This window comes from Serpula lacrymans (genome assembly GCF_000218685.1).
Source record: "Serpula lacrymans var. lacrymans S7.9 unplaced genomic scaffold SERLAscaffold_3, whole genome shotgun sequence".
Classification (NCBI taxonomy): Eukaryota; Fungi; Basidiomycota; class Agaricomycetes; order Boletales; family Serpulaceae; genus Serpula; species Serpula lacrymans.
The window spans coordinates 2652129-2671473 of record NW_006763292.1 but is presented as its reverse complement, the minus strand read 5'-3'; the positions used below and the strand labels follow the sequence as shown (position 1 = coordinate 2671473).

Genomic DNA, 19345 nt, shown 5'->3' with positions numbered 1-19345 from the left:
GATGTTACCTGTTTTCTAGATGGATACCTTGCCTCTAGGTTCGTAAGGCAGCAGAAGGGCCAAGAAACCAGCGAAAATGATGAGGGCACCAGCTATATACACTGGGACTGCCGTAGCAAGGTTAGCATATAGCGCGATGATAGGAGCCTATATGAACAGCGCATATCAAATTAATTGTTTGCTGTCCCACTGTTCACGTGTATAGGGATAAAACGTACCATGATACCGAATACGCGAGTGGCGGTCGATGTCAACCCATTCCCAGTTCCGCGGTCTTTCGCAGGGAATATCTCTGGTGAGACAGCATATAAAACGCCGTACATGATCTAAAAGAAACACATGAATATATTCGCATGTAAGCCGATGTCGTTCACTACTACGCACGTTACTGAAGAACGTATATCCACAATTCCAGCCTAGTAGAGCGTTCGAGGTTCGGGCGGTCGTGGTAGCGAAAAGAAAGACGCCTGTGAGCCCTGTCTTTCGCGTGAGGTCGTTGAGTAATGTCACTTATAGAGAGGCGAGGACTACTCGCCCGCCGAGATGGCTAAAGTGCCTTTTCTTCCTATGGATGGTACTTCTACCGCCCATCCCGCAAGGAAGGCACCAGGTATACCTATTAAACTAATGATGACTTGCTGCAATTGCAAATGAGCAAGGTACGGCAACTACTCGGAGAGTTTGGAACTCACATTCCGGTATGTGGTATACAAAGATGCGTCTCCAAACTCGGCACCTCTTTGGACAAGCCTAAACACAAGCGATTAATGTTTACTCTCTCGATGAAGCAGAGAACGCGACTTACAGGTAAGGCAAAAAGCTGTTATACAATGTAGACGCCAGTCCGATAATGCCTGATATTGAATCAGCGTTCAGCCCCAGCGCGAGATGCAACACGTCCTACCCCAGAGTGCTATCAAAAGACTTGTAGACCAAGCCATTTTAGAGGTCGAAAATAAGGCTTTTACATGTTTCATGCTAAAATCAGAGCTCTTGCTGAGAATCTCACGGCCTCTAGTGGTATTTATCTGACCGTCCTCTTGACCTGCCGAAGCCAGCTCTTCTACAGATAGAGTAGTCGTTGACCCGTTGAACTCCGCCAATTGCTGAATCACTTTAACTGCCTTTTCATCTTGCCCGATACCTGCAAGGAAACGAGGACTTTCTAGAAGAGTGAAAATGAAGAAGCGGAGACCCCAAAAGAAAAGGGTTAGTCCACCCAGAGTGAAGAGAAGGTAGCGCCACCCCATATTGTTGGAACGGTCACAGTTCGATGCATCAGCACACGAGTAATTGGCGATCAAAGGCCACGCAATCTACCAAAATACTTAGACGCCGATATTAAAACTGAAAGTGATTCGACTTACTAAACTGAGTACGAATTGACCAACGGACCACCAAATCGAAAGAACGGTCAATAGATATTGATGTGATCCAGGAACAAAGTCTAGTAGTAGAATTTCAACGAATTTTAACTAACGCCGTTCCTCTGGAAAAGTTGTGTACTGACCTAGAAAGACGGCTGAATCAACAGGCATATTACCTGCAACAAGAGCTTAGTCATTATATCGTAGTGTAGATATATATCCATACCCCCAACACCCATGCCCACGACAGCGAGCAAAGAAGCAAGAGCTATGAAGTTCGGTGCGCCTCCTGATGCGAGTCCAAATATCCCAGCTATGAAGAGCGTGACGTTGAAAGACCATCTGAATGTCCAAGATTAAGAAACTTTTGAGAGCATATCATTTCAGTAAAACCCACCTTCTACCCCATATGTCGCACCCCAAACTCCAAAATATAGCGCCGGCAAGTAAACCAATGTTCGAAGCCAGCGACAGAAGAGGGCCTTTGAAATGAAATTCGTTTATTACAGGTGCCAATATGAGACCGCTAAGCAGCTAATTATTGATGCATGACTTCCTCGTGAATAGAAATAGAGATTTATGGTACTCACAGGCCAGACACTATCGCTAAACATAGTGTGTTTACCATGAGAAACCAAAATAATCTATTGAAACATTGCACACGTACGCGAACCACCCAAAACCAGTTACCACGAACAGATACCACTGAGGATTTCCTTTGATAAGCTCGCCACATCCAGTCATGAAGATCGCATCTCACCTGATATTTGCCCATACCAATATCCTGAATAGATCGGTTCAAGATACGGGCCTTTGCTTGGTAGACAGGGTCGATAAATTCATCCTCGTACAAATCATCGAGTCGAACTTTCACAGGAGCAGCAAAGTGGTTCTCTACGGCTGGCAGCTGGGCCAAATCCGTCAAAGTCTCCGTCGACCTCGACTTGGGGCTTTCATCATTGGCAGCAGTCATTGCAACGAGTATTCTACCGGAGAAGTGAACGATCTAGGGCTGAAACTCAAACTCACTGAAGCGAGTAGCAAGTAAAGGTGAGAAATGACTGGCACACGCGCATCGGTTCATAAATAATACACCGGTATGTACCGGAACGGTTATCAATTCTGACTAACTGTGCTCTGTGAAGGTGACATTAACATCAAGTCACTACTAAGGACGAGGATGTAGCACTGAAGAATTCTATGACCTCGTTTACTACATACATGGGACGAATACAGCTTGAACAGTCCGGATTGCATTGTCTGAGTGTACAGATGTTCAAGGTCAATTAAAGAAAATAAGTACATTTGCTTCCATCGAGTCGCAGTGTCGCCTCGTAGCTTAACGCGCTGTTTGGCCAACTTTAGCTGAGATCCACTGCTTTGCCTTCTTCTTTTACTCGCCGCTCCCTCCTCCTCTTTACATCCCAGTTGTAAGCTCTGGCAGTGTTCACTTCCATAATCGTTGTTTGCTCTCTCAAAAACTCCAAGTCTTCTGCAGTGGTCTTAAGACTTGCCTCAGCCACCTCCAGCTTTGACTGCAACAATGCTATGGCAGCTGGTAGCTTGTAAGATAGCATCACATTCGCCTGAAAACGAATTAGAGGTCTCGTGCAGTGTTAGTTATAGGCAAGACTTACACCAAGCCAAAGGTAGACTGTGTCCGTATCCTCAAGTTCAGCTTCTGCAAATAGAGTATCATTCAATTCAAAGGTTGTTATCATTGGCTTTTTAGATCCCGTTGATTCATCTTCCTCGTCTAGATCATCTTCAAGATCATCGTCGGATTGTGCTTTACTTTTGCCTTCCTAACCATGTTATCACGATCTATCCGGTATCTGTTATTGGAGGATTACTTACCCGTCTATCCCTTAAAAACTGAACCATGCTCAGCGTCTTCTTGATGTCAGGGATCTTCTCGTCCAGACTACTCCGGCGTTGCGTCAGGTTCGACTCCATATATCGATATTTCCTATGCTACATTCGGATTAAGTTCATAAAGCCAAGATCTCTCTGGTAAACATACGCGATGGCATCTTGGAAACTTTTGAGTGTTTCTTCAATCTCTGCATCTGGTCCACCGATATACTCTTCCACGTTTGTCTGTAGTCGGGACAAGGACTTATAAGTCGAGGATCACACAATGAAGTTCACAAACGCACGATAAATGGTGCTTTTGGGATCCCTCGGGGATTTTTGTCTTCTTGAAAGATGACTTTAGGTGGCATTTCTACCAGAATTCGAAGGACTTCAAGTTTTGGCGTTGAAGGCAAATGTCAATGACCTTCCCTCTCGGATACATCCGGTCGGAGATTCATTCGCTAACCTGATAAAGTCAAAAAGAAAACTGATATTTTTTTTGATACAGGTTTGTGTCCGCCTCTGTTCTCCCTCTTTTCACAGAGCTCTAATCTCCATGTAGCAGGAAAAATGTCGCGTTTGATTGTCAAGAACATTCCACCATATGTGACACCTGCTAGACTCCGCCAACATTTTGAGCAGAAGGGTGCTCCAGGTGGGACGATCACTGATATCAAAGTGTCCTTCAAGCCGGATGGCACCTCTAGACGTTTTGGCTTCGTTGGCTTCAAGACCGATAAGGAAGCGAGTACAGCAAAAGACTGGTTCGACAGAACGTTTATTGATTCGACCCGTATCAACGTAGTCGTTGTAGAGGTAAGAATTCGTCCATTCTCATGGACCGGTGTCTGATCTTCATGGTAGGCATCTAAGGATGCGCCTACACCGCGACCAAACAAGAGACGGCGAATGGATTCATCAAAAGACGATCATCCTGATATCCGAGAGTCGAAACCTATTCAATCGAAAAACGAGACGGCTGCATCTAACCCAGTCAAGGAAAAGAGTGATCCAAATCTTGATGAGTTCATGAAAGTGATGCAGCCGCGTACCAAAAAGGGTCCATCATGGGCAAACGAAGCATCTCAACATAATCAAGCATTGCTTCCTCCTGTGGTGGACGTCACGCCGGTACCTGTGGAAGAAAATAATCAAGAAGGTGATGAAGGCAAGAACGATGAAGGCATCTCAGATCTCGATTGGATGAAGCGACGTATGACTCAGAAAATGGATAACATCAATCTCCAGGAGCGTGTATTCCAACAGTCGGACGACGAAGATGAAGATCGTGACATGAATGCAGAGGTCAGTGTCGCTGGAAGAAGCCGAGTCGTACATGCTAATGCGGTCGTCAGAATCAAACTGCGATTCCAGAAGAGGAGAAAGATCCAACAAAAGAAACGATTTTACAAACTTCGCGACTGTTCTTGCGGAATCTAGCGTTTTCATGTACCGACTCTGAGCTGATGGAGCTCTTCCAACCGTTTGGCGAAATATCTCAGGTGGGTGTCACATTCTTTGAATAACTTTGAGATTGCGTTCTCGTCCAAGATGACAAAAATTTAGGGACATCAGACTCATTACGAGTATGTTGACCTCAGGGAAACTATAGTAGAAAAAATTATCTGATTCTATTTTCTTACCCTTTCTTACGTTTTAATCAACCTGTCTAACTTTTTGTTTTTTTTTATCTTCTTCCCAGGTAAAAACACGTTCCATTCGTTTTAGTATTTCGCGATGAAAAATTGTATAGGGACATCAGATCCTTTGGACATGATGATCCTTCGGGAGACTAATAGTAGAAAAATATTTCTGAATTTCTCCGACCAACTATCGTATCAACTTGATCGCTTACCGTTCTTTTTCTGCAGGTTCATATACCTCTTGATCCTCGAACAAAGCAACCCAAAGGTCTGGCTTATGTGACTTTCAGTGAATCTTCAGCAGCCTTGGCAGCATACGAAGCTCTTGACAAGAAATCCTTCCAAGGTCGTCTACTACATATACTTCCTGCTGTGACCCGCAAAGGCAAAATACAAGATGAAGATCAGGAGGGGAAGAAAAAATCGCTGAAAGGCGAGAAGGATGCGAAGCGGAAGGCTAGTGCAGGACGTGAATTTAATTGGAGCATGTTGTATATGAATGTTCGTCGAATCATCGGAATTCATTTCGTGTTCCTTAGTCTAAAATGTGGACTATCACAGAGTGACGCGGTGGTCTCGTCTGTAGCCGACCGCATGAACATTGCAAAATCGGATATTCTTAATCCTGAATCCGATAACGCTGCTGTCAAGCTTGCGCTTGCTGAAACGCATATTATTCAAGAGACAAAAACATATTTTGAATCACAAGGAGTGGTGCTATCATCGTTCTCGTCGAAAGCACGGTCGGATACTACGATTCTAGTTAAAAACATACCCTATGGTACGACGGCGGAGCAGATACGAGAGATGTTCGAACCACATGGACAACTTAGTCGAGTGCTCTTACCTCCTGCGGGTACAATGGCTGTGGTCGAGTTTGCTCACCCTGATGAAGCTAGTAAAGCATTTCGTGCTGTGGCTTACAGACGATTAGGCAACTCGGTCGTATATCTGGAGAAAGGCCCGCTGGGTATGTTCCAGGACACTGGTGATACTAACGAACCCACCGGTCAACCCAAAATCTCAACGTCTTTCAAGCCAGTGACCATATCAGAGCAAGAAGCGGACGGTCCTGACGGTGATGATGAACCTTCCCTATCTGCTGGCTCGACGTTATTTGTCAAGAATATCTCTTTCAGCACTACCTCCGACCGATTTACTCAGGTATTCCGCAATCTACCATCTTTTGCTTTTGCGCGTGTACAAACGAAACCCGATCCCAAACGGCCTGCTGTCCCTGGTGTCGAAGCTCCACGCCTAAGCATGGGATATGGTTTCGTTGGCTTCAAAACTGCAGATGCTGCTCAGAAAGCATTGAAGAGTATGCAGGGCTTTGTGCTTGATGGACATGCCCTACATGTCAAATTTGCTGGACGTGGTGCAGAAGAGGATGAGGGTAAAGACAAAGGGAAGACTAAGAGCAACACGACGAAGATGATCGTCAAGAACATGCCATTCGAGGCGACCAAGAAAGATATAAGAGAATTATTTGGGTAAGCGCGTGTTCTATGCGATCACAGTTTATTGTATTGACCTGTGATAATAGGGCTCATGGACAACTCAAATCTGTACGTCTTCCGAAGAAATTCGACTCTCGTTCTCGCGGGTTCGCTTTCCTGGAATTCGTTACACGACACGAAGCAGAGAATGCCTACGCTATGCTTCGCCACACCCATTTGTTAGGGCGACACTTGGTTCTCCAGTGGGCTGAGGAAGGAGAGCAGGATCTAGATGTCCTACGTAAGAAGGTTGGCGTTGGGTATGGTGACGGGTCTGAACTTCCTGGACGCAAGCGGAAATTGGTATTTGATGAAGATGGGGATGGGGATGGCGGAGGGGGAGATGAATAGCGCAAGGCTTGCACTGCAACTATCTGCTACTGAGGTCGGAAGCCAGGCGCTTCAAGTCTATTCTTGTTTGTACTAGCTGCCCCCAGACCGGCGTAGCACTGTTAGTTACGTCACAATACTTAGACTCTCGTGTCTTCTCAACAAGAGAACAAACGCAATGAACTTTCCAGGTGCGGCACATTGTCTTTGTCGCATGTCTTTGTGCATGCTTGTTTTGTTCTTGGGACTAGTTCGGCTGAACCCGACATGTTCAAGCAAGGTGTCAAGCTAACTTCGCTTCCGGTGCTCACTGGAATTTACCCCAGACCGCCTGGCATGCTGTAGCCTGCAAGTTTTTGGTATTAGAGCAATGGACGAGTCTGACGCATCTGATGGCAATGAACCTATGCCTTGTTTACCTCCAGCGAAACGCAGGCGAACGGACACCACTCGTTCTTTCCACTCTCAACTTGGAGGTCTTCCAGACCAAACACAGAATGGAGGCGAGTTCTGGCACGATGATGGCGACATTGTTCTAGGAGTGGAACACCAATTCTTCAAAACACACCGAAGCCGGTTGATGTGCTCACTAATTTTTGCGGATATGTTGGAGTTGCCACAACCTGAAGTCATAGAAAACTTTGATGGTTGTCCCCTTGTTCACCTAGCATCGGACACTGCAAAGGATTGGCAAGTTGTTTTAGGATGGATGTATGACCCAAAGTAAGCACGAGGTGGCTTCGCTTGATTACCCTTTGTCGCTGATCTCTTCTAGCTACTTTTCTGTTCAACCAGCTATAACATTCGATATGTTAGCAGGTGCCACGAGGATATCTACGAAATACGAAATCGCAGGTCTTCGCGACATAATGAAACACGAAATTATGTCTCGTTGGCCCAAAGATATTTCCAAAATGACTACCAGTTCACTACCTCACGCTGCTGGTGAGTTGAGTTCACTGTCGACTGTAAGCCTCCATGATGCATTCTACTAAACGTCTTCACTGCCACAGAAGCGATATGTCTAGCGCGCGAGTGTGATATTCCAGAGATTCTTCCAGCTGCGTTCTATGCGCTTTCAGTCCAAAAATGGACTTATGGTGCTGACGGAGGACGCTCACATCTCATACTCGCTCCAGCTGACCTACGTCGCCTTATTGCAGGGCGCGAAGCTCTGCAGGATTTCCTGGTGAAGATATTAATCGCACCGTTAAACTATACGGACCAATACGCACTCTCTTTCTGTCCACAATGCAAACCAGCTGTCGAGCGCCTTTGGATCACCAGAATGGCGCCAAATCCATCATCGCCGTGGGGTTGCTGGTTGTTACGCGAGCTCGTTGACATGACTAAACAAGGCCGCGGGTCGAATCTAAAACTATGTTGGAGATGCGATTTCGACCTTGAAAGCTTGATTTTTGTCCGCATATCGGCACTGAAGGAGTCCATGTCTAAATTTTTCATGCTTTGATATTTTTGCTATCCCCGCAGTCTCACACCCCCTATATTATTATTTGCCATCGACTCGCTGTTTGAGCATTTTTCCCTTGACAGTTTCGTCTCGCTTTCATCTCGCTTTCTCGAGCAATACAGGCTCAGTTTCATTCCTGGTTTTCTTGTATTACTGTCTTACAATTGTTCCGAGTCTGTTTGGTGTCATGACTGCCGATGCCATTCTGATTGAAGGTCTGTTTATCCTACGGCCTTCGATGTTTTTTTGACTTACTTTCCACATTATCCTTACTAGTATATCAGATTCCCGTTCAAGTTGATTCCTGTATTGTTATTTCTCCGCCATCATTTGGGAACCTTTTTGCTACCCATAGACACCGTCGAGCACCGCCTCGGATACTAGAATTGACAGATATGTTTGGTAGAGCGCTGGACATTCCACTTAAGAAACATTCTTCCCACTAGTAGCATTTTCGTGCTTTCCGGATGGAGTTGTGTCAAGCATGTGGTCTCACCTATATGGCCTGGGCTGTGAATGACGTCTTATGTCCAAGCTGGTCATCGAATAACTCCAATTCTTTCTATGGCGAGTATATAAGTCAAACCCATCACCTTTGACCTTGCACAATCATTCCCGCAGTAGCGGCGATAGGAAACGCAACTGATAAATATGACTTCTGTAACTGATCCAAGCACCATTGGGAGGCCTGCAATGCGCCCCCGGTCCCTGACAGGTGAAATCATTCTGCTGTGGGTGCGGTTGCAATATTTATCGATTATATTTTCAGGGTATCTTCCTGAAAGGGATGCATCTGGAAAGGAAAAATGGCCAAGAGGTGACGAGAAAACTTGGAAAGATGGGCTGCGAAAACTCGACACCGGTGCGTCCCCCCTGACCAAAAAAAAGACTCGACCTGTATTGATGCTTTGTGGCCCTAACCTTTTGCTACAGACGTTCCCTCTATCACGAAGTCCTTTGTGAATCATGCACAAACCTCTTTGGGTCGTCAGGCTCACAACTTGGATTACCTAGGAGCCTATCAAGCTGCAGCCTTGTCAGTTCGAGATAACTTAATTGTGCATAGTATGTTCTTCCTGTTGCATTACGGCATTCTTATCACTATGGTCAGATTAACTGGAATGATACACAACTGCACTATACTCGCAAGACCGGAAAACGTGCCTATTATCTTTCTCTCGAATTCCTCATGGGCCGAGCACTTGACAACGCTCTACTCAATCTTGGTCTAAAGGAAAAATACACCGCGGGTATCGATAAACTTGGTTTCAGCTTGGAAGGTATCCTTGAAGAAGAACGCGACGCTGGTCTTGGAAATGGCGGTCTTGGCCGACTTGCAGCATGCTACCTCGACTCGTCCGCGTCGCAAGAGCTTCCGGTGTGGGGCTATGGCCTGCGTTATAAATATGGTATCTTCAAACAACTCATCTCGCCCGAGGGGCAGCAACTGGAAGCGCCTGATCCATGGTTGGAACATTCCAACCCTTGGGAGTTACCCCGTCTAGATGTTACGTACGAGGTCAGATTCTATGGGAACTCGGACAGATTCACTGATGGCAGTGGTCGTGCAGTATGGGCAGGCGGACAAGAGGTTGTTGCAGGTATATGCTCACCCACCCTCTTCAATAGGCCGCGAACTGACCTTCATGTACTTGAGTTGCGTTTGACTGCATGATTCCCGGTTGTGATACTAGGACCACGAATAACCTCAGGTTATGGGAGAGTACACCAAAGAGAGGGTTCGATCTCAATAGTTTCAATGGTGTGCAGAAATCACGTTTATATGTGTTGCCTACATTTATATATGTCAATTTCAGCTGGCGATTATGTACGTGCGGTGGAGTCCTCCAACAGTGCCGAAGCGATAACTTCAGTTCTATATCCTGACGATCATACCACTTGTTCGTATTTCTTCTCGTCTAATATTATTTAAGACTGCAGGGCTTACGATACACCAGTCGGCAAAGAACTGCGTTTGAAGCAACAGTACTTCTGGACAGCTGCCAGTTTGGCGGACATCATCCGTCGATTCAAGAACACAGGCAAGAGCATCTCAGAATTCCCTGATTGTGAGTAAAGACATGCGCACCCCAGTAAAGATACTCAGCTTTTATTTTTATTTTAGATGTTGCTATTCAGTTGAATGATGTAAGATAAATATTTTTTCCGCGGAATTATTCCTAATACCTCTAATAAGACTCACCCAACCCTTGCAATTCCCGAACTCATGCGTATACTGATCGATGAGGAGGATGTCACTTGGGATGCAGCTTGGAATATTGTTACCAACACGTTCTTTTTTACTAATCATACTGTGCTGCCTGTAGGTTGTTTCGTTTATTGAACTACAGTCGAACGTACTATAACTTATTATAGGAAGCACTCGAGAAATGGCCGGTTCCTCTGATGGAACATTTATTACCGAGGTACGTATCTATACCTCTAGTGATAACTAGTATTTCTCGTCGTCGTCGCATTATACTAACCCTGTTTTAGGCATATGCAAATCATTTTTGATATTGTAAGTCATTCAGATGTTTAGAATGTGATGACTTACGATCCCCTAACTGTCTACTGTATAGAACATGTGAGCTTGGCTTGTGCGTACGAGTGTTCATTATTAACTTTCGTTTTCATAGGCTATTTTTACAATGTAAGTAGCACGTCTTATAAACTAGACAAACGCTAATGTATTGTATCATGAATAGCCGTGGAAAGGAAATTCCCTGGGGACAGGGAAAGATTGGCGAGAATGTCTTTGATAGAAGGTACAGTCTCTAGTCCTATACCAACTTGCAGACAGTTGATATGTTACGTCTCTTAGAGGGAGTACCTCAGAATATACGAATGGCGCATCTGGCATGCATAGGTGAGCACTTATAATATGAACACACTGCATTTCCTAAGCCTGATTGAATTGAATAGGAAGTCACAAAGTGAACGGTGTTGCCGAGGTAAAACATTTCTTATCAGCTTATTCAGGGGGCTGACAGGACACGATTAGCTACACAGCGAGCTTGTCAGGACTACCATATTGAAGGACTTTGTAGAATACTTTGGGATTAGCAAGTAAGTTCGCTTCACCAAAAAATTAGACTTGAAATTGACGTTCCCAGATTTGGCAACGTTACGAATGGAAGTAAGTGTACGGGATGTAAAATCATCTAATACTAATTTCCGTTTTCTAGTTACTCCCCGGAGGTGGCTCGATCAGGTATGTTCGGATATAAATCATGTAGTTATCGCTCGTAATATTATGCTTTTTAGTGTAATCCAACACTCAGCGACCTCATCACAGACACCCTCAAACTTCCCAAAACGGTCTGGTTGAAAGATCTCTATAAGCTCAAAGGTCTTCTTGATCATGTCGAAGATGAGAATTTCAGGCTGGAGTGGGCTACGATAAAACACGCTAACAAAGCAAGGCTAGCACGCTATGTCCGGGCCAACTTGGGGTTTACTGTGAATAAAGATGCTATGTTCGATGTGCAGATCAAGGTGTGTCTCTATCAAACTATTCTCTGATACCGCCTAACAATTCCTATTTAGCGATTACACGAGTACAAGGTCAGTGCCGACAGAGTCTTATAACATATTTACTGATCCATAGTTCTGTAGCGTCAAACTATGAACATTCTTGGGGTCATCCATGTAAGTCTTTGTCTTTGAGACTGTATGCTTACATTTACATTGTTTGTATTCGCAGCGCTATCTCTCGCTCAAAAAGATGACAGCTGAGGAAAGAAAGACGGTGACTCCTCGTAACGTATTTTTTGCTGGAAAAGCAGCACCAGGATGTGAGTCTAATGACATCACTACGACCTGCTCTAAATTTTAATGACGTCCTTCTAGATTACATCGCAAAGTTGGTCAGTGAAACATGCCTCTGCTTACAAAAGGGCATTGACCTCAACTTACTGTGGTGCATTTTCTGAAGACCATCCGGCTGATTGTCAATGTCGCTCATGTTGTCAATGCTGATCCAGACACGAAAGATCTCTTGAATGTGTTCTTTTTACCTGATTATTCTGTTAGCCTTGCAGAGCTTTTGATTCCAGCATCGGACATCAGTCAGCACATTTCCACTGCTGGCACGGAGGCATCTGGGACTTCAAATATGAAGTTTTGTTTGAATGGAGGATTACTGGTGGGGACTGTTGGTACGTTCTAGCTATAATGATTGGTCACTGAGCTGGTTATTGATGCAACAAAATCGTCTGGAGATGGCGCCAATATCGAAATCGCTGAAGAAGTTGGAGAACAAAATGTTTGTATGTCGCATTCTTTACTGAGAATTCGATATTTTGTCGCTAATAAGTGGATGAGAAAGTCTTTTTTGGTCATTTGAGTTCAAGCGTTGAAGATATCCGCTTCCAGCATATCCACCACCCTGTCGCGGTCGAGGAGAAGTCGCCCGCATTAGCGAATGTACTTGACCAGGTTTCGTCTGGACTCTTTGGTGATGGTAGTATTTACAACCCGTGAGCTATTGTGCGCTTCCTCCGTAGAAGATGTGCTGACATTGCGCCCGAAGGTTACTCGATACCATCCGTCACGGTGATCACTACCTCGTAACTGATGACTTTGATTCATGTGAGCTAGCAAAATGACAAAGGATGAATTTGTTGTTGGGTTTCCTTACTTTGTAATGCAGATATCCAGGCTCTCAGGTTGGTTGAAGAAGCCTATAAAGATCAAACAGAATGGGTCAAGAAGAGCATCAGAACTACAGCTAAGGTAATCCTCAGCTTCTCTACTTCCATCAATCAATGTTTTATCTGTATGGCTTCCAGATGGGCAAATTCAGCTCCGATAGGGCCATCCAGGATTACGCACAAGAGTATTGGAACATCGAGAGTACGAAGGTTCAGTAATTATTCAATTTTCCACGGGAAGTGTACGATCGAAATAGCGAGGGGATAGCAGAGGCGATCTGACGAAAGGTATGATGGTGGTTGGGTTATCGTGGTATCGGTATGAAAATCTCATGTGCAAAAAAAATGGCCATGAAGTTATAAAAAATTAAGGAGCAATATGAATGCATACGTGGTGAATGTAAAAAATGAAATGATGGTAATGTTAACGAATATAAACCTAAGCTCATCTGAAGCTTAGTCGACAAAAGAAATAAGTACTAGCTTGAGGATGTGCATCCAACTGAAATAGATCAAAGGGTATACAACGAAGTGCATTTCAGCTATAGTGAAGAAGTCTGCTCAGAAGCATCTTCGGGGGCTGCATTCGCTTCAGACTCCGTCTTTGCAACAGGTGATTCGACCTCTGGGTAGAATTAACAGGGGATCGTCAGCAGATAAGATAACGTCCACTAACCATCTGCCGGAGCTGAATGTGATTCCACAACGTCCTCCTCTGAAGTCGCAGGCGCTTCAGAAACATCTTCAACTGGTGCATTTTCCAGAGTCTGATCATTGTCCGTCAAAATATTGGTATCCTCCGTGTTTGTGATTTCATCTGTTTGGTGTTCAACTACAGTCGGTCCGTTAGGTTCGTTGAACAGACTTCATGATAAAAAAAAAAGCGCAACGTACCTTCAGCCTCCACGGAAGTATCATCGAGCTTCTCCACTGCAACGGGTTCCTCAGCATCAATGCCTACGCTATCATCTGCAGGTGGCTCAGGTGTGGTCTCAGGAATAGTGGTTGTAGCCGACTCCACAGGAATTCCTACTGCTTCATTCACATCAGCTACTTCGGGTTCTGCAGCTACAGCAGGCTCAGCAGAATAATGAGGGTCGTGGATTAGCTTTTGTTCTTTCGAAACGTCTTCTTCATCCTTTGATAGTTGCTCGCTTTGTATAGGTTCGGAGACGGCATCCGCATCTCCTACAACATCTTGTGAATCATCACGATCGGAGTGTTGCACCTCCGGTTCCTCCGCTGAAGGTTCAGTAAAACTTTCCACGGGCATAGCAGCTTCAGAGCCACTAACAGATGGACCCACTTCCATCTCATGTTCGGAGACCGAGGGAATAATTTGATCGTCTATCCTTGCGTCCGACATAGCCGCAACGTTTGTCTGGTCAACATCAAATTCCTTAGCAGATGGCGTCATATCCAATTCCCGTTCTACTGCCTCGACTGGTTCGGTAGATCCGGGTTCCTGGGTGACCTCTGGCTCTATCGTCAGCGGAACATGCGTGCTATCGTGAGCGACAGTATCCGGGAGCACAGCACGTTCATCATCAACAACAGACATGTCTTCTGGATCTGCTGCTTCTTGCGAGAGAATCTCCTCCGTAGATGCAGCCGACACAGCTTCTGCACGAGCAACATCTGACTGAGATAAGTCGGAGATGGGTTCCACAAGATCGTCAACGGTAGATTTGACGGACTCCTCGGGCGAAGTAACCTCGATATTGGCTGGCTCAACATCAGCTGTAGATGGTAGGACCTCATCCTCTACTGCAGGCTGTTCGGGTTCGGCAGCATCATCGACGTCGGCGAGTTCGGAGGGATGAGCACTCTCACCGCTGACGGTGAATTCGGCTGGTTGCTGAGGTTCAGTGGGAGCTTCAGATTGACTGTCTTCATTTCCCGGTTCAGGAAGAGCAGTCGACTCAGTCTCAGTAGAGTCTACAGATTGTATGGGCGCATCAGTTTCATCAGTTGGGACTGAACTGACGTCCACAACTACAGCAGCCTCTTCCGTGGGAGCTTCGGACTGAACTTCTTCTTCTACGTGTCCATTTCCATTCCCGTTCCCGTTCTCTGGTGCAGATTCCACGGGTTTGATAGGTGTCGCAGCCTCAGCACTAGCCACTGAATCAATGTCCACAACCGGAGTTGCCTCAGTAAGAACTTCAGACTGAGTTCCTTCTGCAGCGTCAGATGCAACGCCGAGTACGGGCAAAGAAGGCGTTTGTTGGGTATTTTCCGGCTCCGAAACAGGCGAAACAGACTGTTGGACGTCTTCTACGATCTCGTGTCTGGGCTCTTCAACGACGAGAGTAGTAACACTGTCCTGTTGAGGTTCAGGAGCCGTCTCATCCTTCTTTTCCGGAGCATCCGACGTCGCAGATACAGGTTGTGGCTCTGCCTCCTGGACGGGCTTGTCTGCAGCGTCAGCAGCCACGAAAGCAGCACTACCAGCAGCTCCAGTAGCAACCACAGCACTAGCAACGCCAGCAATACCAAGACCCTTCTTCTCTTCACCCTTTCCAGATTCAGAGGCAGGCGAGACTTCCGGTTTCTCCTCTTCTTCAGCCAGAATTTCCCCAAGTTCACCAACATTGGGCGATTTCACGGCCTTCCTGCGCACTGCAGTTCGCTCTGCGGGAGACGAGGTGGTCTTCTCAAAGAAACTGAATCGCTTCCTCGCTGCAGCCAGCGTGGAGGTCATGCGCAAGCCTGAGATATCAGACCTCAGAGATGGTTTCGGGGACGACGTCCTTCCTTTGACAGAATCAGGAGACGAAGGGCGGAGCTGTGATGGCCGACTGTATGCTTGTTCGATGACAACCCACTCGATCGGATGTCCAGAACCGTTCTCAACGCCCGCAAGAGGCTTCAATTTACAGATTACAAAAGTCGGCCAACCAACAGAAATAGGGTCCACAACCGCGTCGCTCCAGAAATCGATAAAGGCTTCGTCTATCTGGACCATATGCACAGAGCTGAGCTTAGAGAGCAGAACTTCAGGTTCTTGGGGTGATGTTTCCGGCGAGGTTGCAGTAGGGGTGTCAACTGAAGATCTGCGAGGAGTGGGTCGCTTTTTGCTCGATGATTTTCGTACTACGGGTGGCTGAGTGACCTCGAGGTCTTTGTCGAGGAGGGTTGCCGCGAGAGGTTGTCCGACAGCCGTCTCACCAAAGCCGCTCGTCGAGAAATGTGCCCAATCAGTGACGATGGCAGGTCCGGGGGTGTTGGGAGATGGCGAAGCCGATCCGTTTCTGAGGTGCTTGCCATTAACACCTTTCTGTTCAACGAGTTTGCTCAGAGAAGACGAACGTCTCCTTGTCGGAGAGACAATGCGTATGATAGGCGAGGAGAGCATTCCTGTGGTGGGCGAAACCGCTTCCATGCTGTCAGCAGGGACCAATGACAGCAGTTGGATGGTCTCGTCGACAAAAATGCGAGTGAGTTGGGGGAAATCCGATGATGACGGGGCGTCAGGAGACTCTGTGGCTGCTTTCTTGATCTTGGTCCACAAATCAACATGCTCACCGGTGCTAGACTCTGCCCCCGCCTTGAAAGCATCAAGGATGAGACGCACAGGGTGCTGCTTAGGTTTCTTTGCAGAATCTGATAGTCCAGTGTCGACGCGAACAAAAAGGGCATCATACGGACGCGTTGAGAATCGAGGACGCGATAGAAGGCCATCATCTGTCGAAGGCGAGCCAACAAGGTAAGGGTATTGGCGAACTAGTTCCTGTAATCGAGTGGGAAGGCGATGGTTGATGGTTTCCTGTCTAAAAACGGAAATTTGATGAACTGAAAGTACATATTTACATGGCAGTATGCTAACCTAACCCGAGCCAAAAATAGATGTTCAAAGATACGAGCTGCCCGCTCCCAGCGCTGATAGAATTGGGCCCAGTCGTCTGTATCTTCAAACCTAGTGACGGTTAGCATCCATAGACCAAGGAACTTTGTAAGCTTGCTACCCGAAATACTATTTGCCTCAGCATGTGCTGCGAGAGAAGAAATCACTTCGAGGACAGCGACGAGTAGTTCGACATGAGCAGCAGGTAGCTGGGGTAATAATATGTCTGAAAAAGCCGTGGGAGGATACGAAGAGTCACGCTCAGCCTCAAAGAAAGTTTTGTACCAAGACCATTCGACAGAGTCTTTACCGAAAGTACTTCCCTCAAGCTTGAGATGGCGGAGACCCCATCTGAGGACAGAGGCAACGTCGTGGGGGGACCGAGTGTAGTTGAGCTCGGACTCGAAGGCCGAGGCGGGCGAGGTTGGTGTTGGAGAGAGCGTGGTTATACGGCTTTTAGGAGCCAATGAATGAATAAAGAGAGAAATAAGTCGTCGTTGAATGTCTGGCGAGGCAGAATACCAGTGAGGGTGCATGATACCAAGGGTTTCCAAACCTAAGGCGAGAGGTCAAAAAATATATTAAAGGTGAATCGCTGGCATGGGAACATACCACGTTCTGTGATGGCCTGAGAGCATGCTCGTACCAAAATGAGAGCTTCTAGCGGGGTCAGTCTCTTTGCAGCAATGACAGCGTCGTCCAGGATGGCCTGACTTTCAGGATCAGCCTCAAAGACTATACCGAGCGCACGCGATTCGGTGTTTTCCTTCGGACCAGGTAAATTCAGCGACAAGTGGGGCAGTTCGTTTGCACGTTTCTGCGAGTTTCCAGGCGAGCCAACGCGAGATTTAGGCCTGAAAAGAGAAAATGGGCCATCCTTGTCTTTCTCCTTGGAGGACGAGGCTAAATCGACGAAGTTGGTTGCGGATGGCGAGACAGATGGCGAGACAGCCTCGTAGCGCCCATCAAGCAAGGAAGGATCGGACGTTGGCTGTGTAGAACGCGAGGCATCCTTGTCGTCGTGTTTTTTACGTCCGAATACTTTATTGAAAAACGAGGGCATGGCGTGACCTGGAGAAAGAGTCAGAGAGCCGAAATGACCTGCATTATCGTTATTGTTATTACCGCGCGCATATAGCGACATGATGGAGCAAAACATACGAGTAAAAGATAGCCTAGGGAGCCACGATGGATGATTTGACGGGGACAGCTGCGAAGAACAAAACGTGTTTCTGTGTTCTCTCAGATGGAACGAGATCAGGTTCGTGGCGGCAACTCGTGGCTGCCGCGCGATATACCACAGAAAATATACCTCCGCAATACCTCCGTTCGAACCCCGCTGCCGTCATTTTATTCAGGAGTCACCACATCCCAGACCTGGACTTTCTGTACTTCCTGGGCCGCGATACGGACATCCTTTTCACTCTGGCAAGCCTTGGATGTTCTCACATGACGAATAAATCACCATCGATATCTTCTTTCAATTCAAAAATCAACATCAGTGACCTCCTTTAGTCTGAACATCTATCATGGATTCACCAAAATGATCCAAGAACGTCCAATGGAATCTTAACCTGCCAGTTCTATATCCCCTACCAGCGGCGAACAAACCCACGCAGCGTACAAACCACTGGCACGGTACTACCATCGACATATCGCAAGTCTTCAGCCACTTTTTGAGTCCGTGGCGAAGCTCGATTTCAGTAGCCCCTTAGATTTGGGCATTTTACACGTGGTGTACATCTGCGTCGCACAAAGACCCTCCCCCTAACGTCGTGAGTGGGCTGAATGTTCACACTCTTTCGAACGGAACCCGTTCTGTTTCAGTACAGGTCGGATACAGGTATAAATCAGGTCTGCAGCTACCCAAGCTCGACTTCATAATCTTGAGGACTCGAAAAATGGTCCAGGTGGACTTCACCTAGTGCCGATCAGAGACGCCGGAGTGTCGGTTGGCAGACGACTTCAAGGAAATCTGGTGAGAAAGGGGAAAGACAGGTGGTCACCACAATGGAACTCTTACAATTGGTTTTTGAAATCAGCCCCATACAGGTTTGTCATCGACTCATCATATGGATAACTCTCGCTCTAACTCTTTCTTGCTTTCAGCACCAGCACAGATTTGACATCAACCATTTTTTTTTTTCATCGTGAAACATCATACAATCCATCAGTGATCAATCGACAGTTTTACCTGATATAATGACGTTGCAATACACATTCGTCGGCTTTGGACTCGAGACGAAACACGGTCCGGCAGGTAATTCGTTTCGAGACCACCTCCTTGTACAAAGAAGATACGGGCCAAGAGAAGGAAGCGCGACACTAATACCAAATGGAGACAAATCAGAACCTACCAGTTCAGGAATATGCTTCATTCTGACATCTGAAGAAGAATGCATCACTGAACTCTTCTTCGTTTCAAGATTGTGGACATCTACATCAGTGAACCTTCTTGCATCAGCCTTTTATTGTGGGAAACCTTAAAGAGCATTCGTTGTCATTGACTAAACGTCCTGGAACGTTCGACGGAGGATTTATCGCCACAAGTTTTGCATTCTGCGTTCACGTCACCGAGACCCCTACGTACGACCAACAGCGATAAGCTCTGTAACACAGCATACGTGCGACCGGTACGGGTTACCATCGACATATCGAAGATCCCGAAAACGAAGG

At 46.4% G+C, this 19345-nt stretch overlaps 8 protein-coding genes across 8 annotated transcripts; 3 read left to right on the top strand and 5 right to left on the bottom strand.

Annotated features, from left to right (window-relative positions):
• Positions 1-15: 15 nt before the first annotated feature.
• SERLADRAFT_434644 (uncharacterized protein) lies at positions 16-2340 on the bottom strand (the record flags this gene model as incomplete). The annotated part of the gene is made up of 14 exons (XM_007314878.1): positions 16-147; positions 219-326; positions 385-480; positions 579-638; positions 693-750; positions 806-854; positions 905-1316; positions 1368-1447; positions 1511-1543; positions 1594-1709; positions 1765-1901; positions 1958-1973; positions 2035-2072; positions 2128-2340. 14 exons carry the CDS (start codon positions 2338-2340, stop codon positions 16-18), a joined length of 1548 nt encoding a protein of 515 aa, XP_007314940.1.
• Positions 2341-2503: 163 nt separating this feature from the next.
• SERLADRAFT_459492 (uncharacterized protein) lies at positions 2504-3616 on the bottom strand (the record flags this gene model as incomplete). The annotated part of the gene is made up of 5 exons (XM_007314877.1): positions 2504-2953; positions 3005-3172; positions 3225-3336; positions 3391-3467; positions 3527-3616. The coding sequence occupies 5 exons, from the start codon at positions 3590-3592 to the stop codon at positions 2729-2731; spliced, it is 648 nt and encodes a 215-aa protein (XP_007314939.1).
• A 109-nt stretch (positions 3617-3725) lies between these two features.
• SERLADRAFT_459485 (uncharacterized protein) lies at positions 3726-6858 on the top strand (the record flags this gene model as incomplete). The annotated part of the gene is made up of 6 exons (XM_007314876.1): positions 3726-4040; positions 4089-4529; positions 4580-4726; positions 5096-5368; positions 5429-6360; positions 6414-6858. 6 exons carry the CDS (start codon positions 3795-3797, stop codon positions 6715-6717), a joined length of 2343 nt encoding a protein of 780 aa, XP_007314938.1.
• Positions 6859-6969: 111 nt separating this feature from the next.
• Positions 6970-7793, top strand: SERLADRAFT_459482 (uncharacterized protein; the record flags this gene model as incomplete). Its single annotated transcript, XM_007314875.1, has 3 exons — positions 6970-7419; positions 7472-7641; positions 7710-7793. Coding segments are annotated over 3 exons (606 nt in total), but the record flags the coding sequence as incomplete, so codon positions are not given.
• A 57-nt stretch (positions 7794-7850) lies between these two features.
• SERLADRAFT_366430 (uncharacterized protein) lies at positions 7851-8145 on the bottom strand (the record flags this gene model as incomplete). The annotated part of the gene is made up of 2 exons (XM_007314874.1): positions 7851-7882; positions 7932-8145. 2 exons carry the CDS (start codon positions 8143-8145, stop codon positions 7851-7853), a joined length of 246 nt encoding a protein of 81 aa, XP_007314936.1.
• A 629-nt stretch (positions 8146-8774) lies between these two features.
• Positions 8775-13602, top strand: SERLADRAFT_446144 (glycosyltransferase family 35 protein; the record flags this gene model as incomplete). The annotated part of the gene is made up of 29 exons (XM_007314873.1): positions 8775-8882; positions 8937-9029; positions 9101-9225; positions 9279-9768; positions 9825-9929; positions 9985-10068; positions 10126-10236; positions 10293-10315; positions 10365-10490; positions 10544-10593; positions 10807-10820; positions 10876-10935; positions 10992-11036; positions 11093-11121; positions 11172-11236; positions 11284-11306; positions 11356-11381; positions 11435-11665; positions 11717-11734; positions 11786-11818; positions 11874-11964; positions 12020-12036; positions 12105-12327; positions 12391-12438; positions 12498-12648; positions 12702-12760; positions 12822-12904; positions 12961-13447; positions 13499-13602. 28 exons carry the CDS (start codon positions 8819-8821, stop codon positions 13039-13041), a joined length of 2568 nt encoding a protein of 855 aa, XP_007314935.1.
• A 667-nt stretch (positions 13603-14269) lies between these two features.
• Positions 14270-14630, bottom strand: SERLADRAFT_380782 (uncharacterized protein; the record flags this gene model as incomplete). The annotated part of the gene is made up of 1 exon (XM_007314872.1): positions 14270-14630. A coding segment is annotated over one exon (256 nt), but the record flags the coding sequence as incomplete, so codon positions are not given.
• Positions 14631-18007: 3377 nt separating this feature from the next.
• On the bottom strand, positions 18008-18525 carry SERLADRAFT_459474 (uncharacterized protein; the record flags this gene model as incomplete). The annotated part of the gene is made up of 1 exon (XM_007314871.1): positions 18008-18525. The coding sequence occupies one exon, from the start codon at positions 18321-18323 to the stop codon at positions 18168-18170; it is 156 nt and encodes a 51-aa protein (XP_007314933.1).
• Positions 18526-19345: the final 820 nt, after the last annotated feature.